At 37.6% G+C, this 26,646-nt stretch overlaps 1 protein-coding gene across 2 annotated transcripts in view; it reads right to left on the reverse strand.

Moving 5' to 3' along the window:
* Positions 1-26,646, reverse strand: part of PLS1 (plastin 1) — a 103,503-nt gene that overhangs the window by 39,527 nt on the left and 37,330 nt on the right. For both annotated transcript variants that reach the window (XM_072792410.1, XM_072792411.1), the window contains exon 2: positions 3,200-3,303. In XM_072792410.1, the coding sequence (XP_072648511.1) occupies positions 3,200-3,269 (70 nt within the window). In that variant the 5' untranslated portion in view covers positions 3,270-3,303. The remainder of the gene's footprint in view (positions 1-3,199; positions 3,304-26,646) is intronic.

Consider the following 26,646-nt stretch of genomic DNA (forward strand, 5'->3'; position numbering starts at 1 on the left):
AAGAATACTTGAAGGAGCTGGAGCTCTGGAGATAAATAGGTCCGTGTGCTTAAATCCCCACTCCATCCCTATGGCCTCTGTGGTTTGGGTATGATGTGACAAGAAGTAACAGATACCATTTAAGCACATATTCTTTGTTAAGAACTTATCTCATGAAATCTTTATAACAACCTTCAAGTAGTAAATAATATTATTCTGATTTTAAAGATGAGGAAATCAAGCCTTACATTATAACAATTACAGTTTTAAAAGAAATAAGACTTTCCCATAATAACAAAAATAACCAACTTGATTAAAAAGTGGGCAGAAGAATAGACACTGAATAGAAATGAAGAGACGCTTCTCCAAAGAAGACATACAAGTGTCCAATACACATATAAAAAGATGTTCAACATCACAAATCATTAGGGAAATGCAAATCAAAACCACAATGAGATACTGTTTCACACTCAGGAGGATGGCTATTACAAAAAATTTTCTTAACAGAAAATAAGTGTTGATAAGGATTTTAAGAAACTGAAACCTTAATGCACTGCTGATAGGACTATAAAATGCTATGGCCACCACAGAAAACAACATGATGGCTCCTCAAGAACTTAAACACAGAATTATCATATTATCCAGCAATACCATTTCTAAACATAAACACAAAATAACAGAGAACAGAATTATGAACAGATATTTGTACATTCATGTTCATAGCAACATTATTCACAATAGCAAAAACGTAGAAACAATTCATGTGTCCTTCACAGATGAATGGACAAACAAAATGTGATATAGATAAAAAAAATAGAATGTTATACAAGATGAAGAGTTGGTATTTAATGGGCTTGGGAAGATGGAAAAGTTCTAGAGATAGTGGTATGGTTGCATAACAATGTGAATGTACTTAAAACCACTAAACTGCATACTTCAAAATTATTAAAGCGGTAAGTTTTGTTATGCCTGTTGTATCAAAATTTATAAAGAAAAAAAAGGAAAGAAGACAAATATTTTAACCTCTCACTTCTTTCTTGAGACCCCCAAAATATCCCATCTAGTAAGGTTGGATGGGCATGCCATTCTGCCATTAAGAAAGTTATTTGGTACAAATTATCAGAAAGAATACTGTTTCTAAGTAGCAATTTATCTTGTCAATAAAGCTAGTACATATTGTGCTAGTGTTAAGCACTTCCCTCACACACAGCAAATTACCTGGCTGTCAGATTTCTTCCATCAATGAATTATTTATTCAAAATATCATTAAATAAATATTGCAGGATTATATGTCCATGGGTCATAAAGAGTAAAGTTCATGTGCTAAACAAAGAAAAGAGATTACTAATTCATTCATTTCACTAAGTCCTAGGTAGCACTTTTGTTCAAGCTACCAAACTGCACTATAAAATAACAGCAATAGGAAACTAGGAGATACATTTTTATTACTTCCTCTGTTCCAATGCTCAAAATGAGCAGAACATTCCAAAAATTGCCTGATTTTTTACTTGAAAGACTCTGGGCACTGCATATAATACTCTATAAAATTTATTATTAATAATAATCTTTTAGAAATAATATATTCATGCAATGTTCTAATGACAAATATACCATCCTCAAAATAAAGAAAGGATCAGAATTAAGGCATTCATTATGAGTCTAATTCAGCCACCATATATTCTGTATTTGGAAGGTTTGAGTTGTTAACTCTGGGGATGGCTATGCAGGGAGTAGAAGAGCCCAGAGATTTGTACACTTTATTTCATAACAAGTGAAGTAAAGTATCTTACTTTACTTCATAACAATAATTTGTTAAGTTATGAGCTTTCCTGGCAGCTTTACTTGGGGGGGGGGTCTTTTTTCAAACTTAAATCTTTTTTTTTTTTATTATTGGTCTCTAAAATTCATTCTGCACTACATTTAATCTGCATGAATTTTAGTGATTATTCACTAGGTTTGTGAGAAATCTAGACATGAGACCAACTGTGATCATTATATATCCTCCCTAGTCTATCAGCTGTTTCTCATGGACTGCTCTTCTGTACCAGAGAAGGAGGCTACTGTAGGAGGGGCCAGGGTGCGGGTGTCACCATCCCAATGTCCGTTCACTGTGCTCCCTTTTCACTTGCATGCATTTGCAGAATAGTACAAAAGACAATATTTATATTCCTGCTTGCCACAGGTTTCCTAGGAGCAAAGTGCAGAAGAATCGCAATCCAACAGAATATGAGGCGATTTTTTGGAAGAAAAATACAAAGCTGTCAAACAATAATGTCATAATGACAAAATACTGAATGGCTTTAAAAAGTGAAAGAAGAAAAATAGGATATGTGGCCTTTAAAAACAACTCTGAGATTTTTAAAAATTATGCATAAAGGAGAGGGAAATCAGGACATATGGCCTTTAAAAATAATACTCAAATTTTAAAATATTCTGCATAATGTAAGAAAATGTTATTGTTAGTAACAAACACATGAAGGCCAGAGTTCAGCTTATAAACAAGGAAGTGTTTCTATATTTTCTCTCTGTAATGAGGGCATCCTGTTAAGCATATTCAGTTACACTGTCATTCATTAACCTAGATGGCTTTCAGCAAAGAAATTATCAAAGAATTCAAAGTCCAATTCTCCTAGAAATTCAAGCCAGTCTTAGTTTATCTTTCAGAAAGAAAGAAAGAATCCAGTGAAACCTAAATAGGGAAAAAGAAAGAAAGAAAGAAAGAGAGAAAGAGAGAAAGAAAGAAAGAAAGAAAGAAAGAAAGAAAGAAAGAAAGAAAGAAAGAAAGAAAGAAAGAAAGAAAGAAAGAAAGAAAGAAAGAAAGAAAGAAAGAAAGAAAGAAAGAAAGAAAGAAAGAAAGAAAGAAAGAAAGAGGAAAGGAAAGAAGGAAAGGAAGGAAAAGAAAGGAAGGAAAAGAAAGAAAAGAAAGAAAGAAAGAAAGAAAGAAAGAAAGAAAGAAAGAAAGAAAGAAAGAAAGAAAGAAAGAAAGAAAGAAAGAAAGAAAGAAAGAAAGAAAGAAAGAAAGAAAGAAAGAAAGAAAGAAAGAAAGAAAGAAGAAAGAAAGAAGGAAAGAAAGAAAGAAAGAAAGAAAGAAAAAGAAAAAAGGAAATGAAGGTAGGGGTAAATGGGTGGTAGTAAAACCAACAAAAGGTATTTCCATTCCTGGAAATCTGATATCAGATTGCAGAATAGCAATGTCGTATTTAGTTTTTCTCAAGCATACCTATTTTATTAAATGCTTCTTGTAGCTCTTCCAGTTCCTCCCGTGAAATGACAGTGGTACTGTTTTCCATCTTTGGAGAAAAGACTATCTTCAGGTCTTTATATCTAGAAAAAGTAATGTTATAAGAAGAACATTAGCCCTTTGGAAACATTTATCTAAGCAATATAAAATACATAGGTGGTAAAATGTCTAGAAGAAATGATCTGAGAGGTCTGGCTGACAAGGAACAAATAGGAACAGACCTCCTCCATCCTGGTAACACCATTTCCCAGCATCGGTGGGTCAGACACTAACAGAGTCAGTACAAGGCAGAAACACCTGTCTTCTATTACACCTTGTGCTTATACAGACATTTCTCAATAGCCTGTACAGTTTTCATTTACATTTTTACCCTATTTCAGTAAAATAAATATTTCAAGTTTGAGAGATGTATAGCATTTATAAATGTAAAGGAAGTGGTCAGAAAGTAAAATTTTAAGACATGGATAATGTCCACAAAAAGAATAAAATAAGTGTATAATTTTTGAAATATAATTTATTCATTAAAAATTTTCACTAATCACTCAAAAACCATATTAAGTTGGCTGATGCCCTCAAAGAGTATTATGTCTCATGTGTCATTTGTGATCTGTATACCAACTTGCTTAAAAATTTTTGGTGTTCTTTCAAAATGACAGATTTCTCTATCTTACAGTTATTCTGGGGCCTGGTTATAATCAAAGTATAATTAAATCTTTGAGTTTTAAAAAATATACCACTACCCACTATTTAATTCTACTCTTAAAAAAAAAAAAAAAAAAGAGCTCCGTAATAGATCTGATAAATGGGTAAATGGAATTCATCTTACTCCCCATATGCAGTTTCTTACATCTTAGCATTAAATAATACAATTTTATTGAATTCTCACTTTCAGAATTTTTCACTATAGTTGAAACTAAATATAGGCATATTTCTTTTGTGTTGAATGAGATTACACAGATCTTTTAGAATTTTTAAGCATAATCCCCTAGCTCTGCAAAATGCTCATTTTGTCATGGCTGGCTTTGAATGTCTATGGTTTTAGTCATCCTGCATATCCTTCCCCATATTCAAAACAGTTTCTACCCCTTGCCTCAGGTTTTATAAATAGGGACCCAAGGGGCAACTGAGTGGCTCAGTTAAGTAACTGCCTTGGGCTCAGGTCTGAGGATCACAGCTCGGGAATGGGAGATTGGTTGCAGAATGGGAAAGGGGCTTACTTTTCCTTATATGCTTTTCAATTCAGTTTTGTAGACGGTAAGCTTATCAAAACCAAAATAACTAAAAACAAGATAGGCAACTCTGTTAAAACACTGGGAAAAATAAAACAAATATTAGTAGTCTGAAGGCACACATTATGATCCTGATAATGCTAAGATTGATATGCCCAGTAGCTATGTTACAATTTCAAATAAAAGCACCTATTTTCCTTAAAAAGCAAAAGACTATGATTAATATAGTAATATGGGCTCAGTCCATAGGGCACGCAACCCTTTATCTTGGGGTTGTGCATTCAAGCCCATGGTGGGTATAGAGATTACTTAGAAATATATAATCTTTTAAGACTTTATTTGAGAAAGGGGAGGGAGTGAGAGCACAAGCAGGACAGAGGGAGAGGGAGAAGCAGACTCCCTACTGAGCAGGGAGCCCAATGCAGAGCTCTCTATCCCAGGACCCTGGGATGTGACCTGAGCCAAAGGCAGATGCGTAACCAACTGAGCCACCCAGGTGCCCCCCCAAAATATACAGAATTTTTTTTAAAATAAAATAGTAAAATAGTTTATAACTTTTCACAAAGGTATGGCAATTTAGAAGAAGAGTGGTTGATGGAAATCATATTTATTGCCTCTTTTACAAGCATACACTCAAGCGTAAATGTACAATATCAATATTTTTCTAAGTTTTTACAAAATTATAACATTAGGATTCTTCAAAAATGAACTATAGTATATGGTATACCTTAACAGCCATTTTTACACAGCACAGTAAACTATCGGGACCAACACACACTGTTGGCTAAGAAAATAACAGTTGTCAGAATTGATGTATAAAAAACTGTTCTAGTTACATGATCATGAAATAAATTGCTTACTATGATATCTTTCAATAAAAAATATTTCTGCTACAATGGTGCTAACTTTTTAAAAGTTTATGTAAGAAAAAAATAAAAATAAAAGTTTATGTAAGAGAATGTATTCCCTCAACTAAATTTTCAAAATAAGGGGTGCCTGGGTAATTCAGTCAGTTACGCAGCTGCCTTTAGCTCAGGTCATGATTTCAGGGTCCTGGGATCAAGCCCTGGAGTCAGGATCCCTGCTCGGCGGGGAACCTGCTTCTCCCTCTGCTCCTCCCTCTGTTCAAGCTCTTTCTTCTCAAATAAACAAATAAAATCTTTTTAAAAAAATATATTTTCAAAACAGTATTTAACACTTTAGAAGAAAAGCCTGTGACCCTGTAACTATAAACCTAGTATTTATTTTTGTTATTAGTCCCACATTTAGATGATAACTGCGTGCTGGGAGTCCATTCTCATTTAATCCTTACCAATCCATGAAATAAGTGGTACCCTCATTTTAGTAACTGAGAAAAGGATGCTTCATAGAATTGAGGAATTTTTCAAGGTGTCAAAGTGAATAACTCATAGTCTCATCACCAATCTGTGGTCGAACCCAACTCTGTCTCACTCCTGCCTCTAGGTCGGTGTGCTCTGCAGTCCCCCAAATATAATCTGACATCAAGCTCTGTCTCACGACATCAAACTCTGTCTCACTCCTGCCTCTAGGTCGGTGTGCTCTGCAGTCCCCCAAATATAATCTGACATCAAGGCACGTAAACACATAAATATGTATTTGAATAATAATATATAATCATTTATATAATATATGAAGTATATATTATATACTTGTGAAAATTTTGCATTTTAAAAGAACTCTGCCTCTGTAAAATTCTTTGTAAACTTTTGGGGTTGGAACAATTCTAGCTAGGCCAACTCATATTTATCAAGCACATAACTTGGCAGTCCTGAAACACTCTAGAATGCAGTTATTAGAATTCACTTTGCAATTTTAGAAATGAGGAACCCATCACTTAACTAGTACCTAAACACCTGGCATTGAAGCATTCCTACCTGGATGGCTGAGACAACTCTGAAGAGCATAGTTTTTCAAAGTCAGTCCTGAAAGACGCTACCCAGAGACAGCCAGGATCACTGACTAGAGACCCACCAACAGTGCATGTTTTGTTGAATTCTGTAAATAGATATACCTTCCCTCAGATTTCGACATGTGCCATGTATTTCTTAAGTAATTCCAACACTGCTTTCCTCTTGTGTTTTTTTTAGCTCACATAATTTTATGAACTTTCTTTCACCAATTAAAACCTTTTTTTTGCCCCCCTCCTAATCCTCAAGCATATCATGACACAACCAAATATATATCTAGAAACTTAAGAAGTATATTCTAAAGATAAACTCAATTTAGATGAGATTTGATCTGATCTTTTATCCTCCCCTCAAATTCCTAACCTCCCTGAACCTTTAAGAGCTCTACCAGAATTAGTCTAAGCAGCTGTTTATGATTTACAGGACCTGAGGCCCCAGGATCTAGAATAGTTTCAGAGAAAAGGCATTAGGAACAACCCTGAGACCAACAAGATTCCGATGCCTTTCAATCAACTGTAAAGCTTCTCAATGTGAAGAATCAAAGCTGTTTTCACGGGTACCTTTTGGCTTCCTAGCTACCCTGTTTTCTTTCTTCCTACTGTGCCCTGGCCCTTTCCCTGGTCACCTCATATTCTGAGTCCTTGAGGTGGCCACTGCCCCAGGTGAGGCAGCCTTCCCTCTAGTCTCCTCCAAAATTCCCTTCTTCCCTTACTTCCCCCTTCTTTAGTAACATAAAAAATAATGGCAACTATTTACTAAGGGCTTTCAATGGGCCTAGAACTATCCTAACCTCCCCCCACCCAAGCTCACTATGTATTTAGCTGTTCTACTGATGGAATAAGCATCGTCTCTTAAATGTAAATTAGAGGGCTACAGAGATTACCTGCCTAAGGAAGGTAGACAAAATAAGAGATTCAAAATCAAATCTGTCCTAGTGCCTCCAAGCCCTTGAAATCTATGTGTGGTTTAATTAAATCCCTATTTTTTCACTGCAAGCATCACAGATAGTTTTTAAACAAAAGATTGATGAGTACTTCACACGTTAAGTATGAATGATTGATAAATCCTTACAGTGCTAATTAAATTTGTATTTTGAGGGCATATTTAAATTTTAAGGGCAAATTTATATTTTATTTAATTATTTAAAGATTTATGGGATCCCTGGGTGGCGCAGCGGTTTGGAGCCTGCCTTTGGCCCAGGGCACGATCCTGGAGACCCGGGATCGAATCCGACATCGGGCTCCCAGTGCATGGAGCCTGCTTCTCCCTCTGCCTATGTCTCTGCCTCTCTCTCTCTCTCTCTGTGTGTGTGACTATCATAAAAATAAATAAATAAATTAATTAATTAATTAAAATAAAATAAAATAAAGATTTATTTATTTGAGAGAGAGTACATGTGTGGGGGGCGGCGAGGGTGGGAGGGAGGGAAAAAGAGTCTTAAACAGACTCCATGCTGAGCACAGAGCTTGAGGGCCTCAATCTCACCACCAAGATTACAACCTGAGCCAAAAGCAAGAGTCCCATGCTTAACCCACTGTGCCACCCAGGTGCCCTGGAGCAAATTTATATTTTAAAGCAAATGCCTGTTTTCCTTAGAATAATGGATAAATACATTATTATTTAATCAAAAGAATATCTTCAACATTAAATAAATGAACCATATCTGTTTCTTAAAAACACAAACTGAAAAAGCAAAGTGCTAGAGGTAGAGTATATGTATCAATCACTGTAAATTAAAAAAACACAAAATACCGTATATGTTGTATATATTGTTTATGTTGCCAAACATACGTAGCAAAACTTAAAAACATGTGAGAATGCCATACAAATTCAGAATAGTCTTGTCCTATGGAGAGGAAAGCAAGAGGGGCTAGAGTGGATCAATTACATTATTTTAAGAGAAATCTGAAGTAATTATGGCAAAATTTTTAACATTGTTCAATCTGAACATTATGGATACTTATAATTTATGGCAAAATTTTCAACATCTGTTCAATCTGAACATTAAGTATATGGATACTAATAATTTAACCCTATCTATGGTTATCCTGTACTTTTCAATATTTTTTGTTTTAAATATTTCATAATATAACTCTTAAACTCAGACAGTAAAAATAAAAAGTAAATAAAATAATAAATATAACACAAGAATATGTTTCGCAGGAAAAAATTTCCCAAAGCCCCTCAGGACATGGGGAACAGTTCTTTTTAAGTACTTCAATACTGAACAATCAAATAGTTACTATTATTGCAGCAGAATAACTTCTTGAAATACCAAATTGTGTTTATTTTCCACCTCCGCACCCTCCCCACTTAGTCCCACTCAACTAAAATAATAACTGCCTCTTGTCTTAGGAATGCTGGCAGCATCGAAAGCAAAACCAGCCTAGAATGGGTGGTTCCTTGAGTCTTTGGGCAGAAGTACAAACTTCCTTAGGGTTTACTTAGGCTGGGTGTGCTGGGAATGGGGCAGCAGGAGGAGGACATCCCTGAGAAGCCACTAGATGAGGAAGACAGAGAAAATTATCCCAGGGGGGAAGGAGGGAAATCTGTGGATGCCAGCGAGCAAGACTACAGCCACAGGGGTGGCAGAGACAGGGACAGACAAGGGGCAGCAGAATCTCTGCCAAAGGGATGCGCAGAGTAAGCAATGGGCGTTTCCCAGGTAGGCCCTGCGCACTGATGAACAAGGACAGAAGAGCCTCTCCAAGCCTTTGCTCTGTTTAAGACCTCTGCCACCAGAGGCTGAGGGGCAGATTCCAGCTGCCTGAGAAAGACTTGACTACTCAGGCAGGATGAAGCATCACAGTCAAAATAAATTTGCCTCAGAGAACATAAATAGGGATGCCTGGGTGGCTCAGTCAGCTAAGCATCTGCCTTTGGCTCAGGTCATGATCTCTGGGGTCCTGGGATCGAGTCTCCCATAGGGCTCCCTGCTCAGCAGGGGTGGGGGGGAGGGGGCCTGCTTCTCCCTCAGCCCTTCCCCTCTTGCTTGTGATCTCTCTCTTTTACTCTCTCTCTCCCAAGTAAACAAATAAAATCTTAAAAAAAAAAAAAAAACATAAATAAATGTGATATTTGTTTCATACCTTACTTTTATGGGATAGTGTTTCTCTGGGGAACTGCCTAGGATCAGAGGCTCCAGAGCACTGCAGTATCTCTAGGAGCAGTGACTCTATGGCATCCTATATTCCCCTCCCCTTCTTCATAAACTATTTTCTTATCTCCCACCGCAACCCTCCTCTTTTCCTGTTATGTCCTATTTTCAGCTCCCCACTACAAGCTTAAAGATCACAAGGTCACTGGAATAAATCACTATATGAAAAAATAAATAGCTAAGAAATATGAATTAATTGAAGAGTTTTCTTTTTAGTTTAATGGAAACCTGGCAAATTCTTTCCTTTATATTTACTGTATATATTATATTTATTATTATTTCCAGCAGTCTTTTTTCAACCACATTTCACAATAGTGGCATCATTCATTTTCCAAAAAGCAAACATTCATATTCCATATCAACCGATACTTTATCAGATTTTCTCCAGTTAATTGGAATGTCTGTGGCCTCTCTAAATATGAACTGGGAGACCTGACTTTGTTAAATATTAGGCTCCTACTCTACCTACCAGACTGACCTCTCTGGTTTTTTGTTTTAAGATTTTATTCATTCATTCATTTGAGAGAGAGAGATGAAGACAGTGAAAGAGAGCATGAGTAGGGAGAAGAGGAAGAAGCAAGCTCCCCTCTGACCAGGGAGCCCAACGTAGAGCTTGATCCCAGGACCCCGGAACCATGACCTGAGCCGAAGGCAGATGCTTAACCCACTGAGCCACCCAGGCGCTCCCAGACTGACCTCTCTTTGGACAGAGCAAGCTATTAAATGGGTACAATATAACTCAGATTTCTCCCGAGCATCCTTCTGCAAAGTGAAGTCAGTGGGGATCATGACCCAAACCAGAATACCAATGGAAAAGCATATGGTTGAGTCAACAAGCATTTTAAATTCAGAAAGAGTCAGACCAAACAAAGAAAAACAAACAAACAAACAAAAAATTATATAGGAAGGTTTAGAATAACTTTCACAAGGAAAGACACCTTATTGAAATGGAAGCTGCGCCACCACAACTCTGACCATCACTGCTTAGTTTATAGGATTTGGTCACCCAAGCAGAGGTTCAAACGTTACCTGACTCATGCAAGTGAACGAATGGGTGTGAAGAATTAGAGTTGCTCAGTGATTGACTAGCCACTATGTAAAGAAAACTGGTCTCTTCTCACAAGGCCTTACTCCAAACTTCTCTGCATTGATCCTGACTAACCCCAAACAGGGCCTACTCAGTTTAGAAACCCCAACACCTACTTAGAGGTGTAAGTGTGAAAGTGATGAGGGATGGCCTGCCTAGGGAGAGGATAGTATGTAAAGCTTGCCTCCTGCTTGGGGCTCAGCTCCACCCAGATAGGTCATGAGTGTATCCACCGTGCCTCCAATGGTACAGGTACAGCTCCTCTACTGCAGCCTGCCCAGAAGGCAGGAAAATCTTTGCCCCTATGTTAGCACAGAAATACTTAGCAATTTTTTAGTTGAGAAATAGAAAATTGCATTAAGTGTATACATAAAAGATACAAAGTAGAGTTTACTGATCAAAGTTTAGGTCAAGAGTATCCATAGCAGACTAAAAGGGACCATTCGGGAATGTGAATGGTATCTTCCTAAAGCCTCAAGCTCTCTCCAAATTCAACATAAAGTGTATATGGCTAACTTGAAGCTGAGGAAATTACAGTCTATCAAGTGGGAATCAGTTCTTAGGCCCTGCTAACCAATGATGCCCCATGAACCCAGGCTTGGCACCACTTCTTCCCAGCAGCCCATGAAAATTCTTCCTGGTCCCTGAAGTCCTGGAGGAAGATGGAGGCCCTTACATCTGACCCCCAGCCTTTAGCCTTTTCCTGCTGTGTCCATGAGGTCAGCCAGGGTTCTGAGCTCCAGTGGACTGTTGCCCACAGGAATCAGGGCCAACGTTGCCAAATCTTCTAATTTTTAAAGAGAAAGCAGAAATCCATATTTGTATGTGAAATTTTATTTTCAAATCTTGCAATCAATATGAATTCTTATAAAGTACCATGTGTGTCAGACTAGAACTCTGGTCTATTAATTTTGTTTCTACACCTCCCCAATTCCATGCTATTTCACTTGGTCTTCCAAGGGCACTTGGTAATACTGTATGTTTGCCTAGAAACACTCGCATCATATTAGCTCATTCTAAGGGCTAGAAAAAACATTTTGTCCCTTAATGTGTCAAAACCCAACCTCAGTTATGCACCACTCACCACATCCCTGATCCCAGTAAGGGATATTTCTAAGTGTCAGCTCCTCTGAGAGAAGAGGAGCCAGCAGGTCAGGAGCCCACTAATCACAGATTCCCAGCTCAGGTAACTGGATCTGCCCATTATCCTAAGATCTTTTCCTTCTCTTTTATTATTTATAACCCATATACTCTCCCCACTCCCACCCCCACTTTAGGAGTTATCTTCTCTGGCTCTCTGAGAAAATTCAACACACCAATGTTACCAAAGCTGCTATCCTATAATGTTAACAATATCATCAATACTTCAAGTACCATTTCCTGAACATGTTTTGTTTTCTTCTCCAGTAACTATTTCCCTTCTCCTGATAATAGTACCAATTTTAGTTTGGGGGCTCCACTCATTCCATATAATCCATATGTAACATTTGAGTGAAGCTCCGGGTTGAAGCCAATCAGCACATCATATTCTCTGGCCATAGGGATTTGGTGTAGGGACAGGCATATAACCTAGTTGGAGTCAATGAGACACAAGAATGTTTTGTGGAACATTCTGTAATAGGAGTCCCACAAACTCCCTTGGATCAGTTTTTCATGAAGTCAAGGCCGGAGCAGCTGCATGCATCTTGCCTCCAGGAGGGGAGGACTCGGGGTTTAAGAATAAAGCCAAAACCAACAGAGCAGAAAGCAGAACCAGCATATGAAGAGAAAACATGACCAGACAGGGTTGAGTGCTAAATCCCACTATGCTAAAGCCTTGATACATTAGTTACTTTAAACAATTTTTTTAAAAAGCCAAATTGGGTTCCTGTTACTTGCAACAAAGAATCCAAACTGATACACAAACAGTAACAACAATATAGTTTACAAAAAGAAAATAAAAGAGAGTCAATTCCTCAAATGATAGAAAACATTTGAACATTCTGAATTGGGAAAGAAAATCATATTTTCTAAATTTACATCTAAATAAGAAGCACTATTTCTGTCATAATTTTTTTAGTTGGAGGTTTGTTGGTTTGTTTTTGGAGTGGGGTCTGGACGGAGAGAGGGAAAGAGAATTTTAAGCAGGCTCCACTGTAAGCCATACTCTCTAAAAAGGAATTTTCTATGATTCCCAAGACTCTCAGCTTCATCTTTATCCCCTTATCTACTGACAATGGACACATTTAATCTGCCTACTTGGCATTGGTGTCAATTAAGGTATTTTCATCATAAGCAACAAAAACCAATTCTGGCAAAATTTGCCCAAAGAAAGGGAACAAACTGGAATATGCTGGCTCAATGAGTCAGGGAGGGCTGAACAAGGCTCGGAAGGACAGGTGCCAGGCAGTTCTCAGGAGCTCCACAATGCAAACTATGATGTGCCACTTTTAGAGGTTGTCTCCAGATGCCTCAACCACTACCAGGTGTGGATGACAGTCTGATCCCCAGGATGTTAGTCTGATTGGCAGAGCTCAGGTCACATGCCCAACTCTGTGGTCAGAGGATACCAAAGAGACCTATAGGTGCAGAGAAAATCCTTGTCCTAGGTTCATTTGCCTTCTGCACAATCTCTATGTCAGCAAGAAGCAAAAGCCAAGGTTTAAATCTGACTCCCAAGCAATGCAAGCACGCCATTCTAATAGTTTTCTCCTGAACTGAACTCATCCCATCCAATGAAGAACGCCTAAAGGTCATATAAACAAGACTCATAAAACCTCCCCAAACTCCATCCAAAGAAATACAAAATATAATACTTATACACAATAGCAGCCCAAAAAGGCAAGGGAGACCTCCCTTACCCCTCTGACAGTAATAAACATTCATGGATGCTCACCATAAGCCAAGCACTGTTCTAAGTAGTACATATATCATCTCAATCGACACAGCGACTCCCTGAGGTTGGTAGTACTACAATTCCCATTTTACAGGAAAGAAATTGAGGCCTAAAGCTTCACAATAAGTGGCAGGGCTGGGATCCATGTCCAGAAAGTTTTCCAAATCCAGACCCTTAATTATACTTCATAGTGATGGTCCCCATACATCCTCTTCCTCCTCTATATCTCAGGTTATATCCCCTGTTACCATTTCCTATTAGAAAAAGCCCTAGAACCTGGCTTTCAAGTATACAGTTAGAGTGATGTGTGGACAATTAATAAAGAGGGTCAGAGTTGGTTTCTGCAGGTAGTAAAATAAAGTGCCTCAGAGTTTCAACTCTCAAAAACACTGTTTTTAATTTATCAATGTGTGATCTGTCTTACTAGAAACTCAGAGGATGAATGGAAGGATTTAAATGAGCTGTGTGAAAATTACATGAATTCTTTTACATTTTTTTCTGTCTCTACAAAACTACCTTGTTCCTATGTATTATTTAGTCACGGGAAATTATACATTAGAGTTAACAGGCCAGACTGTAACTGCCTATAATGCCAAATATTTCATTCAAGAATAAATTCCTCAACACAAACACCAAAGAGCTGTCAGAGAACAGGAAGTTAAGTCACTTCCAAGGGCTCTGGAATAATCTGGGCATTTCTTCCTAGTTTATAATCCTTTCCCTCCATTTCCACCCAAGAATTTCTATGTAAATGATTCACTGCAATACAGACATTCTTGTGCAACTTGTGTCCAGTGAGGAGAGGAGTCCTAACCAGAAGGTTTCTGGGTTGGGGTTTGAGCTTTAACTTCCAAAGCACACATTAGTTTAAATTTGCAGGGTTTCACTTTGTACATAAATTAAAACAGTGTTTTCAGATGAAATTCTGAAGTACTTTATTTTACAACCTACAGAAACCAATTGAGACCCTCTGTATTAACTGACAAAGGAAGGAGTTATCACATGTGTGTGTGTTTTCAATGACCCAAAGAAACCTTTCCTAAAATCCTAAATTTCTATAAGTTATGGATAAAAATCAACGGTACCAAAAAAATGCTATTTTCTAACAACTGCAAAGAATGCCATACTACAAAGAGTTAACGCTATCAACACAGTTTTCTTCAAGAGTACAATAGTTAACAAATCTATGGTTTTATCCCTAACAGTCTGCATGCTACCACAAAACGATTTTACCAGCTGAACATAACAGGTCAGAGCCATTCCTACTCATAGGAGATGGACACTTCCACAGTACAACTAGATACATGCCCAAGCACTATAAAGTATCTTTACCTTTTGCTGTGTAGAATGGAACGAAGCAATGCCCACTACCAGCTCTGGAAAATTTCTCTCACCAGAATCTCAGCATTAGAAAAATTAAACGGCACTTGATATATATCAAGTATTTTCTACTTTCCAAGCATCCAACTTGCCTCTTTAAGTCATTGTTAGACACAGGTTTCCCAATAGAGAAACTGAGACACAGTGAAGTTTAATGAGTTATCACATTTATAACTGGGCATCTAGGCAGAAGTAAAATGATGTGCTCAGCACTCTACAAGTCTTTGACAATGCTGGGTAAGAGTATTTACATCAAAAAAAGGCTCACAGTAAACACCCCTAAAAGCAAATACAGTCAAAACTGAGATGCATTGGCATGAATGTTTACATGCCATGGGTCGTACCATTTTAGAAATAAAGGAAGAAATTAATAAGAGCTACTGTAGACATTAACTGATAGCTTAATGAGTCAAAGCAAATAAGGATAAAGAAAACCTGAGTAATAAATTATAAAGCTACAAAATTTTCTACAACTCTCAAATTATAATCCTTATTTTCCTGAATTAAATCAAAGTTAGCTGGAAGGCCTACTCAACATGATCACTTGAGAAACCAACACTTTATTACATAAATCCCTCTCCATTTTCTAAGCTATACCAGGATTCCAGAACTTATAGAAGAACAGGAAAAATGGGGAAGACAGTTTCTGACACCACCACCTTCTGGGTCCATGTCATCCATTCAAAAGCACTAGCATCTACACCCTAAATTATAAGCCTAGAAACAGTGACCTTTCTTTCCAAGGTCCATCCCAGTCATCTGAGACATCTATGTATGGTCTCCCAAACTAAAAGCCTCAGAGTCATCTTGACTCCATTACCCACTCCCTACAAAAAACTGTAACTTACCATCAAATCCTAGGACCAAATTCTGGAATACCCCCTCCCCTCCATCTACACACATCACTCCCTTAGTCCAGGATTCTCATTTCTTGTGAGGATTACTTGACCAGGTTCTATCTCCCCAACTCTCCCCCATCCAGTACTTGGCTCTTACTCTGTGCCCATCAGCTTCAATACATACCTTCAAACAGAGCCAACTTAACAATGGATTTAATAAGAAATATTTTACTTAAGATTTCATGGAAAGGTGAAGAAGAAAGTTTACACTGCAGACCACTGGACAAAATCATGCACATTTTCCTTTTATTACTTCCATCTTTCCCCCAAACTCTTCTGTGGGATGGCACCTCCTTCCCTACCACAACTCCCAGACCACCCTCTTTAGGTTTAAGCCTCGTTCTTGAGGGTATTTCTTTCCTTAACCTCCACCCCAACCACTTTTCTTATGTTGCGCAATTCAACTCTATGCTGACCTGCAGTTTGCACTCTCACCCACCACCCTGTCACCAAACACACCTTCCACCTAAGGAACCAACCTCCTTAGAAGGCAGTAGGGAAATAGCAAAAAAACAAAAAAGGACAAGTTAGTAGTCACTCTAGCCCCATATGACTAAGAAAATTTTCTCAACTGAAAAATCACTGGCCTATTGAAAACATCCCTTTAAAATGGCCACCAGGGGCGCCTTGGTGGTACAGTGGGTCAAGCCTCTGCCTCTTGGTTTATGGTTTCTGTCCTGGTCCTACTCTCAGGGTAGTGAGATGGAGCCCCAAGTCAGGCTCCCAGCTTAGCGCAGAGTCTGCTTGAAATTCTATCTCCCTTCCTTTTGCCCCACCCACTCAGGCTCGCTCTCTCTAAAATAGAAAAATAAATCTTTTTAAAAAATAGAAATAAAAAACAAAATGGCCACTAAACCAAATGGAAATTAAAATAATAATGATTTCTTTTTTTGCCCAGAAAATTAGCATACATGCTTTTAAAGGATAAGAACCAATTGGAGCAATAGTTCCAGGAAATACACAAACCGACTGTACTCCCTGCAAATTGAAACAAATTTCCTGCAGGATAATTTAGTAACAACAGGACCAAAGTCTCAAAAATCCTGATGAAGGAATTCCACTTGTAGGAATTATTCTACAGAAACAAGCTGAAATAAGCAGAGAGATATCGGTATAAACAAGTCCATCTCATCATTACTTAAAATAATGAAAAAACTAAAACCACCTAAATTTCTAAAAATAGAGGACTTTCTTAATAAAATATAGTAGACTCTTATAAAAGTCAGGCAGTCATTAAAAGTAATGTTCTCAAAGAATACGAGGAAAAATTCACAACATATTATCAGGTTAAAACAAAGGGAATTATCAATATGTGTAATATATTCCCAACTTTGTTTAAAGTATGTATCTGAGCAAAGAGTAGATAGTCAAGACAACAGGTAAGTTCCTCCACCCATTTCAAATATAGAGAAATGTTAGCTAAGGGGCCCTGGGGGGCTCAGGAGGTTAAGCATCTGACTTCATTTCAGCTCAAGTCATGATCTCAGGGTTGTAAAACTGAGCCCCATGTTGGGCTCTGCCTTGGCATGGAGCCTACTTAGGATTCCCTCTCTCCCTCTCCCTTATTTACACCCTCTCCCTCTTAAAAAAAATACACACACACACACACACACACACAAATACAAATCTTTAAATTTTTTCAATATGCATCTAAGCCTAAGCAAGCAAAAAAATTATCTCCTGGTACCAGAAATAAGGTGGGAAATCAAGCACAAGCAGGTCCACATTCACATCTCAATGGACAGGAGCTGAACCCTCAGGCTGTGAACACAACAGAAACTTAGAAGTGGAGCATAAAGCTGAAAACCAGGAAGGGGCAATCCTCTGTGTAAAGAGAGATGCTCCACATGGACTATACACAGAAAGAAGGTTCTCATGAGAAATCAGAACCCCAAATCTGCCCTTGGTGTGAGTGTGAGGTCTGAATTTTACATCACCTTCCTGCGGGAACCTGAGAAACCAATGAAATCATATGGATCTGGGAGGCAGAAGCAAAACCGCCCCATAGCAACAACTCCATCCCTGAGAGCATACACTGAACTCCACTAAAGAACATGTTCTGAAGAAAAGCTCCCAGACAAAAATTACAAATCATAGAAGAACCCATCACGATGGAAGATATTAAAAGACTTCCAAACTGGAAATCATGAAAGAAACTTTTAAAATAAGTATGGCTGAAATACTCAGACATAAGGAATTCAGTTATAAGTAAAACACAGGACATAATTTTTTAAGAATACATTTAAAAGTATTTTAAAAGTGAGTAGGAGATACTATATATAAAACTGATAACAGGAGCTATTTGAGGGGATGAGGGTGGCAAGATTATGGATAATTTAAACTTTTCTATAAGTTGCCTGTTTTTCACAATGACCATATATTACTTTTATAACAGACAAAAAGTAAAGGAAGGAAAAAAGTGAAGATTCACATTTAACCATTCCTACAGGACAGTTAAAAATAATTCTGAAGGGTGCCCACATGGCTCAGGTGGTTCAGCATCCAACTCTTGGTTTCAGCTCAGGTCCTGATCTCATGGCTTGTGGGATTGAGCCCTATGTCAGGCTCTGAGCTCAGCAGGAGTCTGCTTGGATATTCTCTCCATCTGCCTCTTTTCCCACTCAAGCATGCTCTCTCTCTCTCTCTCTCTCTAATACATAAATCTGAGGATAAACCTTGATGTACTAGAATAAATCCAAGCTTGTATCTAATGGAATGCCCCTATATCATGAGATACCACCCCTGCCCATACCACATGCTCCAGTCATACCGAGCACACCAGCAGATCCAGTACAGTCAGTTCTTCCTTAATACCAACCCTCTGCACATGTCCTTTTCCTAGAATTCTCTTCAGCCTTTCCTCGCCCTGCAAATTCCTAGTAATCATTCCAGATCCAGGTAAAGATCATTTCCCCATAGAGACTTTCTCAACTCCCTCAGATCAAGCAGCTATGCCCCCTTCGCAATGCCAAAGAAAGTCCTTCAAGGGATCCCTGGGTGGCTTAGCGGTTGAGTTGCCTGCCTTTGGCCCAGGGCATGATCCTGGAGTCTTGGGATGGAGTCCCACATCGGGCTCCCTGCTTGGAGCATGCTTCTCCCTCTGTCTGTATCTCTGCCTCTCTCATGAATAAGTAAATAAAATCTTAAAAAAAAAAAAAAAAGTCCTTCAACACTCTGGTGAATGCCAGTGTGCATACTGCATCTTCTGTACATCCTACTTCCATCGAGGACTGGGCTTGTGGAGATCTAAGGAACACCTTTTCTCAGATCATCTCTGAATACTGAGTTTCCAACACTTTGCTTACCCATAGACAGCACTCAATAAAAATTTGTTATTTGAATACAAGTATAAAAATCATTAAAATCCTACCAAGTATAAGCAGGGGAATCATCTGCTCAGTATAGTTTCTCTCCTTTAACCTCAGTAAAGGGAATTAGAGTCATCTACCCACTGTTTGCTAACAGCCTCATGAACAACTGTCATCACAAATACTACTTGCCAGGTCTTTTTTTCTGGCCTTGTATTATATCCTATCCTGACATACCATGCAGGTAATTATACTCATTTTAGCTTCCCTAGTTTATAAAATTCTTCCAGCTGATTTTAATATTTTAAAGTGTTATTTTTTTTGTTATAGAAATGTCCAACATGGAGTTCAAACTCATGACCCCGAGATCAAGAGTCACATGCTTTACCAAAGGAGCCAGCCAGTTACCCCCTCCCAGCTGATTTTAATCAATGCCTTAAGTCATTTGCATGTAGCAGACATGATTGTTCTAGGGTTCCTTGAACACTGTTCCTTGGGTACTGGAAATACATGTAGAAAGAATAACATAAAGGGACTCTCAATTCAATCAAATGAAAATAGTTTATGACTACTCAGGGCTGAACACTTATGCTGAGATATAAAAGATAATACAGATTTATTTTCTATACTCAAAAAATTTAAACTCATTCATTCAGTCAGTCAATATTTACTGAGGGCCAGCTACGCTCTTAGCCCAATGTTAAGCACTGTGAAGAGCCTCAAGACATTAATATTTGGTCTAGGCATTCCAGAAGCTTACAAACTAGTTGGAGGGCGGGGGCGGGTGGGTAGATAGGAGAAACACAAATAGAAAGTTACATAGCAATGTTAGTATTACGTATATAATTGATAAAATTCAGAAGAAAAATGCTAAAATGATGTTAAGATCATTTTTAAGATGTAAGAAGTATCACAGGGTAGATGGTACGGTCTGGACATAAACAACAGGGGAGAGAGGCTTCTGTATACCCATGTGATCCAGAGAGTATTCCATGGAGGAGTGAGAACTGGGGAAAGACATGTGATCTCACATATAATGGGGTAAAACTGCTCAATAGTAACTTACTGTTTTTACAATCTCCCTACCCCATTCTCTCCACCATTCCACTACTAAGCCAGGTATATTTGAAGGGGATTCAGGATTTTTTTTTTTTTTATGAAATCTCTACACCCAAGGTAGAGCTTGAACTCACAACCTTGAGATCAAGGGTTGCATGCTCTATCAACTGAGCCAGCCAGGCACCCTAAGGATTCAGGACCTTAATAAAGGGACACCCCATGGACCACAAACCAACTGGGAATTCAGATGCTTCCACAGATACCAGCATGAAGGGACACCTGGGGACTACAGGAACCTAAGTCTTACCAGAAGCCAGTGTCAGAGAAACAACAGTCCTGAACTCAACTCCTTACCCTCAAACCCATGCCATGACACAGTGAAATTTCTGAAAACTTAAATACCACACAGTGAAGGAGACAACTGAGTTCAGCCTTCAATGACTGATTTACCCCATATAACTAGGAAAGTCTTCCACTATCTGGGTATTAATAATAGAAACTATGCTGTTATAGAAAAGTGAAGATATTTTATATACACCTAAATTTTGAGGCCTGAGAGTTCATCCTTGCTACAGAGGTTTTAAAAATCACCCATTGGACAAAGCAGAAAAAGAATATCCCATGGGGGAAAAAATCCAGTCTCTTCAACAAATGATGTTAGGAAAAATGGACAGCAACATGCAAAACAAGGAAATGGACCACTTTTTTATACCATTCGCAAAAATAAATTCCAAATGGATTAAAGGCCTAAATAGGAGGACCAGGAGGCCTAAAATCATAAAAATCCTAGAAGAGAGCACAGGCAGTTAGTAGTAAGTTCTCCAACATTGGCCACACCAACATTTTTCTAGATATGTCCCATTAGCAAGGAAAATAAAAGCAAAAATACACTATTGGGAGTACATTAAAATAAAAAGCTTCTGCACAGCAAAGTAAAGAATCAACAAAACTAAAAGACAACCTAGTAGAAGAAATTTAGATAAGTTAGAGAAGACATTTGCAAATAACATAACCAATACAAGGTTAGTATCTGAAATATATAAAGAACTGATAGAACTCAACACCCAAAAACCACATACTTCAATCAAAAAATGGGCAGAAGACACGAACAGACATTTCTCCAAAGAAGGTAACCAGATGGGCCAACACACACGTGAAAAGATGCTCAACATCACTCATCATCAGGGAAATGCAAATCAAAACTACCTCATACCTATCAGAATGGCTAAAGTCAAAAACACAAGAAAAAAAGCAAGTGTTTGCAAGGATGTGGAGAAAAACATTTCATTCCTACACTGTTGGTAGGAATGAAAATTGTGTAAAACAGTATGGAGTTTCCTCAAAAAGTTGTAGAACTACTCTACAATCCAGTAATCACACTACTGGGTATTTACTCCCAAAATTCAAAAACACAAATTCAAAGGGATACATGCACCCCTATGTTTATAGCAGCATTATCTACAATAGCCAAACTATGGAAGTAACCCAAGGACCCACTGATAGATGAATGGATAAAGGAGATGTGCCATATATGTGTATGTGTGTGTGTAACGAAATATTATTCAGCCATAAAGAATAATGAAACTTTGCCTTTTGCAATGACATGGGTGGAGGCAGAGAATATAATGCTAAGCAAAATAAGTCAGAGAAAGACAAATACAATGTGATTTCACTCATATGCGGAATTCAAGAAAACAAATGAGAAAAAAAAGATAAAAACAAACTAAGAAATAGACTCTTAACACATGAGAAAAAAAAAAGATAAGAACAAACTAAGAAATAGACTCTTAACTATACACAACAAAGTGATGGTTACCAGAGGAGAGGTGGGTGGGGTGATGGGTGAAATAGGTGATAAGAATGAAGGTGTGCACTTGTGAGGAGCACTGGATAATGTATGAACTGTTGAATCACTATACCATACATCTGAAACTAATACTGTATGTTACCCAGAATTAAATTTGTTTCAATGTTTTTAAATTTAAAAAAATCTAATACAAGACATCATTATATTCTAAAATGAGCCGCAAAGATACAGATGGTATGGCTGGATTTTAACACATATACTAAACTCCATACCTAGGCAGTCTTTTTAAAGCAGATATGTTTCTGCCAGCCTGAAATATCACTATTGCCCCTATGTTCCAAAGACAGTACTCACAGACCAGATAAGTGGGCCCTGGGTTGTTGAAGATGCCAACCCCTTCAAGCCAGCATTTCTGCCCTAACAGGACAGCAGCCCCAGACTTCCTTCTCAACACCCTGCACCCTCTTGCCTTCAGCTAAGCTATAAAACCTGACAAAATCCAAGATGCAATGCTAGGTTTCCATCTCACCAGCCACGCAATCTTGGGTACCTGACCTCTCTGGATCTTGTAATACTGTAAGTAATAATATCTACACCTCAGAGGGTCGTCAGGATCCGATGGAAGAGCATACATGAAAAGCCAGACATTCCTTTATTGGATCTTCCAGGAGGTTGTATGCTTTAAACTACTTTTGTAATTATAGAATAAATAGTTGTATTCTCTTTTTAAAAAATTTCAGAATCTCATGCAAAGTGAGCAGACAGGGAGGAAGACTGGGGGAAAGTGGTAGCTTGGCCCCCATACTCACACTTGTACACTAATTGTCCCTGATCACCTCTGATGAGGCTGGCCAGCCTCTCTGGGAGCCGTAACAGTGGGAAAGGGAGATGAGGGGAAAAAATGGAGAAAGATAAAGTTTGCATTTAAAGCAGCTCCATGTTTTATAAATGTAGAGATGTTTATTCTATAGGGTTTTGTTTTTTTTGTAATTTCTTTGGTTTTGGCATCAGAATCATTTTGCCCTCATCGATGAGTTGGGAAGTATGCCCTCCTACTTGTCTGAAGAAGTCTGTATAGAATTGGTATTATTAAAAGAGAGAGAGAGAGAGAGAGAATTGGTATTATTTGTTCCTTACATTTTTCCTATATTTTATTTTTCCTGTCTTCAACCTAGGTCTAGAGTTTTCTTCACAAGAATGTTTTTAATACAAAGTCAATTTCTTTAATAAATATGGGGCATATAGATATAGATAGCTGTAGAGTCTACAGTGATGTCACTTTTCTCATTCCTTATTTTGATATGCATTTTTTTCTAATCAGTCTGCCTAGATGTTTTATTGATCAGTTTTATTGATCATCTTAAAAACTAGCTCTTGGTTCCATTGATTTATCTCTATTGCCTTTCTGTTTTCAATCCTGTTGATATTTACTCTGATCATTATTATTTTCTTCACTCTGCTTTTGTACTATTTTTGCTCTTCTTCTTCTAACTTCTTAAGGAGGAAAGTGAAGCCTTTCTTCTCTTCATACAGGGCTATTTAGTGCAATAAGTTCCCGTAAGTATCACTCTAAGTGGCATCCCACACATTTTGGCATGCTGTGTTTTCATTTCATTTCATTTCAATTTCATTTCATTTTCATTCAGTTCAAAATACAGAATTCCCTTCTTAAGTTCTTCTTTCATTACTAGGTTTGGGTTTCTTCTAAGATTTTATTTATTTATTTGAGAGAGAGAGCACAGGCAGAGGGAAAGGCAGAAGGAGGAGAAGCAGCCGACTCCCCACTGAGCAGGGAGCCCTATGCAGGGCTAGATCCCAGGATGCCAGGATTGTGACCTGAGCCAAAAGCAGACGCTTAACTGACTGAGCTGCCCAGGTACCCCTCATCACTGGGTTATTAAATATATTACATAGTTTCCAAATATTTGTGGATTTCCCTAATTGGGTTTTTTATTTAATTCCATTATGATGAGAAAACATGCTTCATTTGATTTGCATTGAGACTTGTTTTATGGCCTAACATATGATCTAATTTGGTAAACACTGTGTGTACTTTAAAACAAAGTGCATTTTGCTGCTGTTAGGTGTCCTATAAATATCAAAAAGGTCAAGTTGAATGATAGTGTTAAGTCTTCTATGTCCTTGCTAAGTTTCTGTCTACTGCTTCTATTCACTTGAAATCTTGAACTATTATTGTGGATCTATTTCTTACTGTAGTTTTGCTTCATTTATTTTGAAGATCTGCTATTAAGTACATAAACTATGAATTGACTCCTTTATCATTATAAAATAACCTTCTTTATCCCTAGAAATAGTCTTTGCTCTGAAATCTACTTTGCCTGATATTAATTTAGCCAGAGTCCAGCTTTCTTTTGGCTTGCATTACCATGGTGTATCTTTTCCAATCCTGTTACTTTTAACCTAAGTTTTTGTTTTTTTAAAGATTTTATTTATTTATTCATGATAGTCACAGAGAGAGAGAGAGAGAGGCAGAGACATAGGCAGAGGGAGAAGCGGGCTCCATGCACTGGGATGCCCGACGTGGGATTGGATCCCGGGTCTCCAGGATCGCGCCCTGGGCCAAAGGCAGGCGCCAAACCGCTGCGCCACCCAGGGATCCCTTAACCTAAGTTTTTATATTTAAAGTCTATATGTAAAATGTTTTCTATTTCAGGACACCTGGGTGGCTCAGCTGTTGAGTGTCTGCCTTCAGCCCAGGGCATGATCCTGGAGACCGGGGATTGAGTCCCACATCAGGCTCCCTGCATGGAGCCTCCTTCTCCCTCTGCCTATGTCTCTGCCTCTCTCTCTCTCTCTCTCTCTGTGTGTGTGTGACTATCATAAATTTAAAAAAAAATTTAAAAATAAAATAAAATAAATAAAATCTTAAAAAGGAGAAGGTTTATATTTCTTCAAGGCAACACTTAGCTAGGTCTTGTGTTTTTACCCTATCTGAACTATCTCTGCTTTCTTAACTGGGATGTTTAGACCATTAACTTTTTAATTGATAATTGATATGGTTAGGTTTAAGTCTCTCATCTTGCTATCTATCCCATCTGTTCTTTGTTTCCTTCTCCCTCTTTTTCTATCTGCTGTGGGGTTACTATTATTTATAATTCTATTTTATCTCTTTTCTGCCTTACCTGTTTTATTTTAGTCGTTGCACTGGGGTTTATACTCATCACAGTTTATCTTCAAGTGATATGACACCATTCCATGTAGAGGATAAGGATGTTACAGTGGTATACTTCGATTTTCCCCCACTAGTTCTTTATGCTGTTTTTGTCATACATTTTACATATGTTATAAACCCCATACTACTTTTTATTATTTTACTTAAATAATTATCTTTCAAATATTCCTAAATAAGAAGAAAAAAATCTTACAGTTTACCTATGCAGTACCATTTCTGATGCCTTCCTTCCTTTGTATATAGATCTGTATTTCCATATGGTATCATTTTCTTTCTGCCTGAAGGTGTTCCTATAACATTTCTCGCAGTGGGCGTCTGCTGAGGATGAATTTTTCCACTTGTTATGTGTCTGAAAGGTCTTTATTTCATCTTTATTTTTGAAAGATATTTTTGTTAGGCATAGAATTCTAGGTTGACAGTTTTCAGTATTTTAATGATGTTCTTCCACTATCTTTTTGTTGTTGTTGTTCTTCCACTATCTTATGCACATTGTTTCCAACAAGAAATTTACATCATCTTCTTCCTCTGTATGTAATTATGTAAGTTGTCTTTTTTCTTTGGTTTCTTTTTAAGATTTTATCATTAGGACTGGCTTTAAGCAGTTTAATTACAATGTGCTATTTTTTTCTTAATCCCTTCCTTTTTTTAAAATTTAAATTCCATTAATTAACATATAATGTATAATTAGTTTCAGAGCCAGAGGTCAGTGTTCATCAGTCTTATATCATAACCAGTGCTCATTATATCACACGCCTTCCTTAATGTCCATCACCAGTTACCCCAACCCCCCACCACCTCCCCTCCAGTAACCCTTATTTTGTTTCCTATGATTAAGTCTCTTATGGTTTGACTCCCTCTCTAATTTCATCTTGTTTTATTTTTCCTCTCTTCTCCTATGATCCTTTGTTTTGTTTCTTCAATTCCACATATGAGTGAGAGTATATGATAACTATCTTTCTCTGATTGACTTATTTCATTTAAGCACAATACTAATTCCACCCACATTGTTGCAAATGGTTCTCTTTTATTTTTGATGGCTGAGTCAGCCACATATGTGTGTGTGTGTGTGTTTACACACATTCTTTATACAACATGCTTTGATGCAGTTTTCTTCCTGTATCTTTGCTTTAGTTAACTGAGCTTGTTGGATCTGTAGGGTTATTCTTTTCATCAAATTTGGAAAATTTTTAGCCTGACTTCTTCAAATATTTTTCTCTGTACCCCCTCCTCCTTAGGAACTCTAAGTACATGGATATTAGGTCATTTGAAGTCTCACAAATTACTGAAGATATTTTTCATTTTTTTTGTAATTTCTTTTCTCTGATTCATTTTGGATCGTTTCTACTGTTGTGTCTTCAAGATCACTATTTTCTACAATATCTAATCTGCCCTCAAACCATCCAATATATAATTCATCTGACAAGTTATAGTTTTTATCTGTAGAAGTTCAGTATAAATCTTTCAAAGTATTTTCAATGTCTCCACTTACCTGTTTTAAGCACAT

The sequence above is a fragment of the Canis lupus genome, chromosome 22 (genome assembly GCF_048164855.1).
Source record: "Canis lupus baileyi chromosome 22, mCanLup2.hap1, whole genome shotgun sequence".
NCBI lineage: Eukaryota > Metazoa > Chordata > Mammalia > Carnivora > Canidae > Canis > Canis lupus.